Source organism: Bombus vosnesenskii, unplaced genomic scaffold (genome assembly GCF_011952255.1).
Source record: "Bombus vosnesenskii isolate JDL3184/JDL3185 unplaced genomic scaffold, Bvos_JDL3184-5_v1.1 scf7180000013295, whole genome shotgun sequence".
NCBI lineage: Eukaryota > Metazoa > Arthropoda > Insecta > Hymenoptera > Apidae > Bombus > Bombus vosnesenskii.
This window is the reverse complement of record NW_022882946.1, coordinates 5,344,819-5,357,265: the sequence shown is the minus strand read 5'-3', so window position 1 is coordinate 5,357,265 and position 12,447 is coordinate 5,344,819. Positions and strand designations below refer to the sequence as shown.

General features: G+C 36.7%; 1 protein-coding gene across 2 annotated transcripts in view; it reads right to left on the bottom strand.

Moving 5' to 3' along the window:
- The window catches only part of LOC117233280 (eye-specific diacylglycerol kinase), an 89,277-nt gene that overhangs the window by 63,879 nt on the left and 12,951 nt on the right, over window positions 1-12,447 (bottom strand). For both annotated transcript variants that reach the window (XM_033493420.1, XM_033493419.1), the window contains one exon: window positions 6,633-6,743. In XM_033493420.1, coding sequence (XP_033349311.1) covers window positions 6,633-6,743 — 111 coding nt within the window. The remainder of the gene's footprint in view (window positions 1-6,632; window positions 6,744-12,447) is intronic.

Here is a 12,447-nt window from a genome sequence, read left to right as displayed (position 1 = left end):
CACGTAGTTAGAATTTTCGATATCCGGCAATAAATGGAATTATTTCCTATTATCGCCAAATTATGAAATCAGAATTCCTAACATAGAAAATACAGTAACAGAGAAATTACTCTAATACTATGAATTTGATGCAAATAGTTAGATTTTCCATTTGACGATCTGACAGTCTAATTTCTCAGCGTTTGGTTGTTATCTCGAATTCTAGATCAATTACTGTCTGTGGTAATAAACAGAAACGCAAATTGCCTGACGCTACAGGTACAGCTAACACAAAGAATGTACTACAATTATCATAATTACGTCTCACTCGATTAACGTTTACGAAAGAGCATGTCCTCGCTCGCTATAATTCACGGGTTCGACTATTTAAATGTGACGACCTGTATTATGTCTATCCTATTAGTTAATCCCGATTTGTCATTGTATTCGGTAACCGTACAGTAAAAGCGCATTCGAACGCTGAAATGCGAATATGCTTGCCCCATTCTCCGGCAAATCTCTTGATATAATTTAATGAGAAACTGACAATCGTTTAGGTATTTTCATCGCAAATCTACCATCGTGCTGAATAATTGGGACAATAAATTCAAGTTACCCTGTGAAATGGAACGGCTGCCCTTAACCATACGCTATTGATCATTCTCACAGTTGCAATTAAGTTCGATAAATGGTAACAAGCGTCTAATTTAAAGCGACAGAAGTTTCCAATAAAAATTTGTTCGGATATCACTGGACAGTGGATGATAACAGTAACAGTAATGATATATGTAAGTGTACAATAATACGTGATAAATAATATGTATAAAACACCGAAGATCATTCAAGTAGAATATTGCTTCCATGTGCATGTACAAGATGAATTCTCAAACGTAAAAGATATCTCTGAATTGTATTTGACATACTGAAGCAGTTGGTTGTATTTCAATTTTGTCAAGAGATACATATCGAACACGTAGGTATAGAAAACTTTGACGAAATCCCTTCCATTGGAAAATATCTGGGACATTGGTGAACAGAGAATAATATGCAGATACGTAATAACGAATAATAAATAATTTTCGAAATACCGAAGATCACGAAAATAGAATATTATTTTTATGTAACGAGGTGAAAATAATGTGTATGCCAAGACCGTGACAATTTGAATTTAGTCGCGTATCGCGACTCTTCGAAGTATTAAGTTATGATCTTATTTTCTACCGGAATACGTTTCCACAATTTAAAAAATATAATGAATTTTTATGATAAATATCAAACTTACACCGATGTGCGCCTCAATCTTATACATATGTATACACATAATATAAAAGATGAATTTTCGGTCGTAGATGATATTTCTTCATTGTGTTTTATAACATATTTCGTGTTAATAGTAGTCGTAACACATTTCGTAAAATATTCAATGAAAATGATTTTTACTACTACTAAAGATCACGTTCCATGCATTTACTTTTTTGTTCTCAATTTTCTAACGTTCGTTGCCACGATCATTACGACAAATGAGAGACGAAGCAGACAATAAACCGTGTTAAATTATATCGTGTAATATTTATGAGATTTAAAGAGATGTTTAATTCTAAGCGTTCGAATATGATGTTGCATTAATTCGGTAAAATAAATCGAAGTTAATATGCATTATTACTATAATGTATGAATCAGATTTAACGCGTATTTGCGCGTAGAATTGGTAAGCAATAATTTCTATTCAAACAGAATCGTATCAATGATAAATTAAAGTATTACGATTCAGTAGCCGTTGCATCGAGATTACAACGTTAAGTATATCGATCGAGGGAATTTACGGTAATTTTCGCCTCTTTGTCGAATATTTGATTGGATCGACAGACACAGAACTGGCTCCGGTCAGACAAGAATCCTTTGTTTCTATTTGATTCCCGTAGCATCCGTGTAAATCCGGATGAGAGCAAATTGAAGAGCAATTCTAATCTTCCATTCTCTGGAAACGTCGAACAAAAAAAGAAGAGAGAACTCTGAGTCGAATATAGTTTTCAATTATCCTCAACAGTTCTGTAAACGAAGTTTCAAACTCGCACGATTGCTATCTGTGTTTTTTGAACTCAAACAGAGAAAAATCGTATCAGAAAGTTAACGAAATTCAACGAAAGAGATCTTGTTTAATGTTGAAACTATGATCGACGATACTTAACGCGTTACATAGAGATAAAGAAGTGTCGTTTTAAAATTCATTTCATTCCATCGTGTAGAAGCAGTGAAATTTTTGTTATAATATCGAACGTACCTATTCTTTGCAGTTTAAGTTTCTAGTTGAGATAATATTAAAATACTTGAAAAGTTTTAATAATTTCTTAACCATTTTCAGCGTTTTTTTCGTAAGTGTTCCAGTACTTATAGATGTGAACGTACGTAACAAAATATAGATTCTTTTAAGAGAAAGCATTGGTAAGCGCGTGTAATATCGCAGGCACATATTCGTTACATTTTTTATGCAATTTTAAAAGGCACGTTAAACTTATGTAACACAATAGAAGTGAGAAAACTCGGGCTAACGCATTAGGCTCATCGATGCATTCGCCATATGTAGAAAGAGAAAGAAGTTGCATTATAAAGCTTTCCTTAAAGAATGGCCTTGTTACCACCGTCAGAATCATCTGACTATTATTAGAACCTTTGCATTGGAAATTGTTTCGGCATTGAATCATTACGTTCTCTCGTATCTTATTCTGTTCTCGGCCGTCATTTATCGTAAGAGTCTAATAGTAACACTAGAACGATTAACGTACAAGTTTGTACCAAGGAGATTAAAATGAAAAATATGTTAAAACATAGAAAAAATACAATGCAAAGGAAAAACACAGTTTTATTCTCATACAAGTAACAGAAATAGCTCAAAACTCGAAAAATGTATCGGTTATCGTAAATCCATAAAATTACTATGAAAAGTTATAAATTGTAATCAATTTGATCACTGGCAATTCTAGTAAGCTACCGCACATTTGAAAATAAAATACCAAGTATCTTTAAATACGATGTTTCCATGCAGGAAATCTCATGATAAACAAATATTAATTAGTTTAGCGCATCTGTTGGAAAAGGTTCACTCGCGCCGAATGAAACAAGGAGATAAATTTTGAAACTCCTCGCTGCTGAAATTAATTCAGGATATTACGTTGACACTGTGCAAAATGAAATTTAAGTTCCCTACGAATGCATTCTCGAATCATTTGTATATTTAGTACATTTCCGAAGAACGATCGTACGTCATTCGAGCATAAATTCCAGCGAGAAATGCTCGTCAGATCGTGCACTTCTTAACCTTCGTAATTGTTCGTAACTAAGATTATACCAAAGAATGTCGTAATTTTAACATGTTATCGCGCGAATATTTATCGCTACGTCTTCGTACGATTACTAAAAATTAATTAATATGAAATTAAAACGACCTCTTCGACGACGCGAGGCAACTGATTAAAAGAAACGATTGCGTAGAAGAAACCTGAAGAAGCTTCAGCGACCAGTTTCAATTTGAAATTCTCTTAATTACAAAACTTTGTGATTTTGTACTTGAGAATTTTAGTAAAATCCACGATCACGAATCCAGCAAAATCTTCTATGAAAATATACTACGTAACATCGTTCAGATTAATTCGCATTGTTCCTTTCAAAACCCATCCCGAAGTTATTAGACAATTAATCAGCAGATAACTGGCATTGATACCTTTGCGGTTCGAGATATATCGCGAGTTACGAGGCCCACACCCTTTACCTCAATGGCTCAATAACCAGTATTATAGCCATACGTCGCGTCGCGTCGCGTCGGTTCGTCCACGCTTCTCTTTAGTAACACGCGGCATTAGCTAAGTACACGTCAATTAGTCAATGCACTCTCACCTTAGTGGTTGGACAGTATTAGGCAAGTACCGGTACGTTCACGATATCCTCAATGGCTCTCGGCGTCAGCCGTACGTGGCTTCCATTGGAAAGCTTACCTGTGGCTCGCACGTGTATCCTTCCGCTCTCGGTGTTAACTGTTTCGTTTCACCGGTTCGTTCGATCCTATGCGAAAATCTTGTCTAACTATAAATCTGTGACCGCAGTACTGTCATTGGCCAACGCCTTGGCCCGCGCGATCGCAGTCTACTAAAACTAAATATACACAAGTCAAACGATTCACTTCGTATAAATAACTTAGAACGAATAAGTAACAATAACGGAGAAATCTGAATAAACAGATATTCATATTAGATAGCAATAACGATACTGATAATTGTGAAATCGTGTTTCATCGTCCCCTAAAATCGCAGTATTTTTCAGAAGATTTTCATCTAATTCTGATAACAACGAAGATGTGCGTTTATGTGCGAGTCAAACAATTCGTTCAGCTCGCATGGTAAACAGGTCAGAACGAGGAAGTATCAACAGACAAATATTTCTTATAATAATAATTAATAAACTTCGATAAGAATTTGAACGTATGTCGTCATTCCATTAACACATTCGCTACTACTAAAATACCCGCTACTACCCAAGCCTGAAATTGCATTCGTTTTCCATCGGCCTTTGTTTCAGATAACGATCTTTGTCTCGATATATTATCCGCTTCTTTGTTATCCACTCTAAATCGTTTTATCGAAACGCGCCAAAAACTACACTACAGCCATTGTGCCATTCGTTAAATACATAGCCTTCGGACGTATTAAATAATAGACACGCGTCGAAGAATTCCCTCTATACAGGGTGTCCCACCTAACTTTATCACTTGCAATATCTCGCTCGTTTTTGATAATATTAGAAGACATTTAGAGTTCAATGTTTTCAAGGGCGACATTATTGGACGTTATTAGCTTTTCCGTAGGGGAACACGTACATGACGTACGAAGGTCATCGTATTTGTTTAAATGGAATCATATAAAAGAAAAGTGTTGATCTATTTATGTCGAGACACTGTTAGCTTAGCTGATATTTTAACTTTAATTTGTCGAATTTTGTAGAAAACACGAATCGATATTCTCACGTTTACGTTGTCTTTGTCTTTCATACGTTGAATTGAACAAATACTTTGTTTGTGAAGAATGTGTCCAGCTGAATACAATAACGTATTAAAAAATATATGATCCCGTTTAAAAATACATCGATGACTTTCGTGCGTCCTTTGTGCGTTCCCCTACGAGAAAAACTAATCGTGACAAATTACGTTCCCCTCGAAACCATTTAGTTCGCTACCGAAACATTTTTCAACATACATAATATCAGAAGCAAGCAAGACAGATTGCAAGTGATAAAATCATACGGGTCACCCCGTATATGTATCTAATTAGTCCATAATGCTTTTACCTCTGTTACATTTTCATTAGTCCCTGGCAATTAGCCTGCATTCGCTTAGCTTCGCGTATCACGATCGAAAATCTTTCGATGGCACGGCGATCGATAATTTCACCCTCTGCTTGCGACTGCGATTTTTCATTTCCCCTCGTTAATAAAACAACAGTCACGATATTTATCTGAATGTTTGAACCGTTGCGTCGCGAGCGACTGGGAAATTGTAGCAGCGTGAAACACCGAAACGTTTCCGCGCTGCGTATACCAATTCCCTTCGTCTCTTTCGCAATTACGTCTAATCGAATATCTAATCGGCTCTATTTGCTATTTGCGTGACGAAATAGAATTGTCACGGTCTGAAAGGAAGCGTGTGCGCATGTGGGCGTGTGTGCGTGACAGGGTATTTGTAAAGGAAGGATTTGAATTTTTTCAACGCGAGGTGAATGAATTTTTATGTTTGGAGGTTTGGACGAGAGTCGTGATTAATCGCGAATGGAACGAATAACTCTTTCACGTGTAAAATTGTAAAATTGTACTTTCACAAGTTGTTAATTAACTAGATGATAGAGTATTTCTCTTCCGTGAAACTGATATCAAATTTGATCTTCTTCATAAAATTATCTACACTCTAAAGTTTCTTCTTTTCCATTGGACATCCTATATAACTAACTATACGTAGCTACTTCGTACAACCGTAAAAATACGTACACGCTGAAATTTCATTTTTCCTCTGAACATCCTATATGCATATCCGTATACATATCTGGCTATTTCACGCAATTCTAAAAATTCATACTAAATTCATACTTGGTTCGTTTATCTGAACACCCTCTGTAGCTACGCGTGTATAACCGTTTCACGGAATTTTAACGCTTTCCTTAAAATGTCGCCTTTTCTCTCTAAACACCCTATACAGCCACGTGTACGTACCTATCGCGCAGAGAAATTTATATAGTATAATATTTATGTAATTGTATGTGTTCGAATACGATATAAAAATTTCACGTATAACGACAAAAATTCCCACCAGAGCTTCCTTTTTCCCAACTTTTTTCAATTCCCTATGTAGATACCAGTAAATACTCGCTTCATAGCATTCTAAACATTTACATTTTAAACGTTAATAAAGTTTCGTCCCACAGCACACAACTACTTCAGATAATTGTAAACTTTCCACCGAAGTTCCATCTTCTCTCGGAATATCCTAGACGCAGAGATCCGCGCAGGTTTCTATTTCGTAGCATTCGCCATTCACACCCCCATTCACATCCGCGCGAGTCTCGCCAGAGGAAAATCGTCGCGATAGAATCGCCGGTCCTCCCCGGTTTGCCAACCTTTCCTCCGAATCATCATCGGTCGGCGATTTCTTATCTTCCCTGCACCGTAAGTTCGTGCCCTCAGCGAAATGCACCCGTTGTCCCAGTTCCGGCGAGAATCCGAGCAACCTACAATGCACACGAGAAACACCGAGATGCTGTGATATAAAATCACTTTGAAAGCGCTAGCTGTCCTCGAGGCGCGGGGCACACGACCTCTTTTCCATTAACGTACGGATATCCTCGATCTGATCGTTTAAATCGTCGTTTGGATAGCCGACGACCGCGCTATTTGGCCGCGTCCGTTGCGCCACGTTTTCGAATACATCGACCGACGAACATCGAGGACGAAGGGATGATCGAGGACACCCGAAAGGGTTGAAGCGGACAACGATAACTCGAAATTTGCTGCCGGACTAATGGCGCAAGGGTAATCTGAAAATGAGTGGGGCGTCTCTGTGCGAATCAAAGTTTTTGTAACTGAGAGACCGAAGTGGTTAGAAGGGGTTGGAGAATTTCGAGTATAAAGTAACTCGTTCCTGTAGAAGATTCGAGCGGATATGGAAGTTTGTGTAATTGTTATAGCTTGAGTTTAAGCGTTTGAAACCAGGCCAGTGTTAGATCTACCGAATGAAAACTAGTGAGGAATTTCGTGAAATGTTCAGTGAATTATAGATGCTTGTGTGTTTGTGGGAAATTTAAATATATAGGGACTTGCAGAATGTTCGTAATGCGCAGAGATATCCATAATTAGATGGTGAATATTATGATATTCAGAGATTGAAACAGATCTGTTTAGTCGTTGTTGAATGTTTCATTTCTGTAGTTGGGTTTCTGAAAACATGAATCTGCTTAAACGTTCCGAGTCTAGCGACAAGGATACGTGCTACAATGTATACGAAACGTATTATAATTCCTATCGATATTCTGGATTCTGTTCGATATACTCGTTCGATAACATTTATTCTTCCGAAAATTGACCGATGTTTCAAATTGGATGAAATAAACGTAATACACGGACGAATGATTTATTTATATGCCTATCTAATATCGCTGAAGATTTCCGTATGTGAAACGTATTTAGATAAAAATCTTACATTATGGAACCTCGAACAGTCTTAGCAATAAAGCTCTTTACCGACGTATCTCGAACAGAATATGCTACCTTTTATCGTAAACAGAAGATCACAAAATTTTTATCGTAATACGTAGTTAAAAATTGATACGATCTCTGTTATATCGTTAAATGATAATATGGACGTGCGAAGAGCACAGGAAAAATGCGATAAGTGTTCGTATCGAAGCACGTTTTGTTTCTCATGTTCAAGGACTCGATAGAAATTACAAAGCAACGAATAGAAGCTTCCAACGTGTCTCGCTGATTAGTCTCACTGACCATCCTCGAATTATCCTCTAACTTGTTTCGTCCCGCAGCGAGCAGATAATCGATTGCAGTGTGACAACGCACCAATGATTTGCGTCTCGAAAACAAGACGAGAAAAGAAAGGGAAATAAGAGAAAAGACGATCGGATGCGATCTCGCGGCAACACGAGGTGAAAACGCGGGGAAAAATAAAACAAGCATGTCGGCAATCTATTTCGAGCATATGGATGCGAACCATGCGGATCTGCAGCAACGTGGAAAATACGATGAAAATTTAATCGAGACTGAGAAACGATATCGATGGAAAACCGCGCGAAACGTGGCTCGCTGCAAATCCGATCCGATTATAGCGCAAAGGTGTCCGTTTTTCGGTTGGCCGTTTGTTATTTCGATCGATCGTTTCTCCGTTCCAGCCGCGAAGCCTAAACGAGAGATCGTTTAACGATTGAATTCGTTCGACGAACGATCGATATGCAACTGATCGACTATTCTCGTGTGACGATATTACGGGAATTCTCAAGAAAATAAAGAGAACCACGGATAATGTGAAATTATAATAGAAAATTAAATAGCTTTTGAGCCTTATTAGAGGCGATTATGAATTTAATATAGTATTTACTATGTACAATATGACGAACAATATGCGGTATCTGTGTAATGACGCAATAATAAATTAATTTCTGCAGGCAACACCAGCTTGTTGACAACTTAATGGAAATTTCACCACCGAATTTCTTCCTCCAAATTGTATTTTTATTAAAAAGATATTTCAAACGTTTGACGTGATAAATGATCGTGTAATGTAGGAGAAACGTGTTGATGAGAATCTTTCGAATTTTTCTAGATATTTGAAAAGCTTGAAATAGCGAAGAACTTGGACGTGGATATAAACGACCGGGCTTGCGAACAGACCCACTTAAAAGTAACGAAACGTTAATCATTCAATGCTAAATGTCAACCGTGATAGGTACAGTATCTTTCGTGACGCGTGTTGCTTTGATACGAAACCTTCTCGTCGGTGCAGTTTGTCTGCATTTATAAGGAATTAATAACACACATGATTTTGATTGAATTAGAAGTACGAAGATTTATTCGGTATATAAGAATACTCGAATTTTCGGGGGTATTTTTGTTGACTATATACATAGGAGTCAAAGTGATCAAATGATTTTTGAAGAGGATAAAAAAAATTGTGTCGTCAAAAATTCCAAGTACGTAGAATTGGTCAAACAGATGGTAAATTTTCAATCTGTTAGCTGAATCGTTTCTCAACCAAAATTTCCTTCTTAGGCAAGAAATGAAAAATTAATAACTGTGATACCTGTACATAATTCGCGTTAGTAAAAAAATCAGTAACAAAATTGCATTTAGTAAAGAAATGCATAAAAAAATATACCAGCGTCACAAATCATAAGATTATAAATAAAAGAGATTCGTGAATAAATCGGTTTTATTATTTGACAATCCCATAATTTAACAATTCGTCGTTCTGTCTAAAAAAAATTGACAGTCAGAAATAACAGATCTTTCCCATTCAACGCGTTAATATCTGACACGGAAACGATAAGTTGACAGCCAGGTCGAATGATTATAGGGTTATTTACAATGTGAACTGCACGCTACTCTGGCGGCTAAACGAAATGTAGCATCGATTATGAGATTCCTACGAACTGCTTAAAATCATACTATGAAGCAAACAATTGAGCTGTTCCTAAAATTTAACATCAATTTTATGAATGTGCTTCTGATATCTTCACGGAAATACGTACGACGAGAGCAACTTGTACGACTTGACAAACATTAGAAATTCTATTTCTCGTATCACGGACAAAGTTGGACGGTGATGCTGAAAAATGTAGAGAAATGGTATATTACATTCGTCTGCTACGTAGCAATTGTGAAAAACCCGAGTGTGCAGGGTCCATGCCAACATGGAGAAGCAAAGTAGGAAAATAGAGAACATTCGGAGAAATTAAACGAACATTTTACACCCGTGAACCGAGTTATTTAAATAAATGCAAATGTTCGGTAAAATCCGTTAAACTATTTAAACTAAAAAAAAAAAACGGACACGTGCGCGCGATAAAGGATTTGTTTCGCGTAATTTTGTTGTATGATTTACGACCTGAGATTGTGTGCCCCATTCCTCCAAGTTTTTTTTAAACAAAAGAAAAAAGCATCAAATGAAACAGACGTTTTTCTGTCCTGGACAAGATACCGTAGGGACCATACAAAGGTAAGGGACAAATGGAAAGGCACGCGTAAGAAATTAAAAATGCTGCTTGAATGCCAGAAAAACACGGTGAAAAGTTCCCCTCGTTTCTGACTCGGAAAGATATGTTAATTTGCGTACGAGAACGTAACGTAATTTGTCGTTAGAACGTCGTTTACCTTTCGAAGTACCATAAAGAAATAAATAAATAAATCGGAAACAGTTCGTCGAAAGCAATAGAAATTACAGAAATAACACAGATGGAATTATAAACACAGCGGTGTTCTTACGATTCGATCAAAATTCCCCTCAAAAAAAAAAAGAAAAAGAAAAAGGAAAAGAAGTGTTTTAACGTACAACTTCTTTCGTTTCCAGCCAAGGTTCAGAAACGAAGGGTCAGTAGTTTAAACGACATCGTTGAATGCGTAGGGAAGCGCTCGTGACCATGAATCTATCGCTATGAAACGACTAAAATCAAATTACACCGTTCGAAGATGAGGTTGAGAAAGGGGAAAATAGTGAAAGTACGAGAAAGATGATGAAACTGACGACATAGAAACGGCTCGTAAAGCGTTACTCGTGTACATTGTAAATGCACAATATACATACGTATGTTGATATCATAAAAGGCAATTATTCTAATGATCTCGAGATACGTTATCAAAATCACTGTCTATCTGCTGAATAATTTCATACATATGTGTACATATGATCAATTTCAATGCTATCGCATTATCATACTTCTCGAAGATTTACGTCAGATTAGTTAAAAATAAAAATTAGATCAGATTAGATCGGAATTTGATTCGGTTTAGTTTCCTCGGTCAGATTAGGTGTAATTTTTAGCTTTGATCCTGATTAAGATTAAATTTCATTCAGGTTAGGTTAATTAAATTAGATTTCGGTTTACGTTGGATTTGCACAGCAAGTATAAAAGATCGCTTTATAAATTTGTCAAACTAGGAAAGAATACATGCCAAGGTCGTTAGAGTTGACGAAGCGGATTTTATTATCTCGCGTCACTCGTTTATTTACAAATACACGTCACACAGGCTTGAATTCATATGCATACAATAAAATCCGCTGATGATCTCCATACCGAAAAAACAACGGAAAAGGAGTTTCATTAACCGATAACGGTCGACGTGGGATTCGAGCGATCCCACAATGCCTCAGCTTCTCTCACGTTGGTTTTCACTTCGTGAATATTCATTCGAATTAACGTTCGCACAACCTGCAACCATTTTCCTTTGCTATTCGGTAAAAGCCAAAAAAAAAAAAAAAGAAAAGAATAGAAAGCCGTATCGGAACAAAGGCATTCTGGTTTCTCGTTCAAAAACTTTATTCGATAAAACGATGTTTCTGCGAAGCAGAATTCGGCAAAGAATTAAACGATTTGAAGATACCTTATGTTCAAACGAATAATATAAACTTCGAACGTTGTAAAGAATCACAAGGTATTTCGTATAACAGGAATTCACTGATTCTATCCGAGTTTATTCGTTTGGATAAGAAACTTGGACTTCTGCATAACTCTCCTGTTCTTATAAAGGATTTTCTCGCTCTTCTTGGGCCATTGAATTATTGTTATCAGTGAAATTTTGTACTTCACAGGATACATAGCGAATAACGTTGATACTGGTTGAATAAAATTTCAGAAATTACCGTCGTTTGATCATCGTGTTCGACGTAAAATTGTAAAATTTCAAAGGCACAGTCTATAAACTGTAACTCGTAACTTGTTCATTCGCTAATACCAGTTAGTCGATCAATTTTGTGCAAAAGAATCTTTGCGTTGTATTATCCAATCCTAAACTGACTTTAAGGTGTTCAAGTAAATCTTTAGTAAAATCTTCAAAGAGACACGCGAGTTCTTTAATCGAATGGTAAAATCATATACGTAATGGGTTTTGAATTATCTTCTCAAAGATAGAAATTTCCATAAACATCCTCAATCTATTGATGACTGTGTAAGCTTACTTTCACATTTTTACTCTCACGTGTACATTATTGGGAGGAATTTAAACAATTTCCATGTCGATGACACATTCGCGGTTCTTTGAATTTGCCCTTCTCAGGGCAAAGCTGGAACTGAGTTTCAGAACCGCAACAACCACAAATGCATCATTTAACTCTTTACAATCGGTTGTCCTTTCTGAGGGGACATCGTAAATCCAGCGAACAACTCGGACATCCTCTCTAAGGTAACACAAAGAGATTACTGGCAATTACATAGC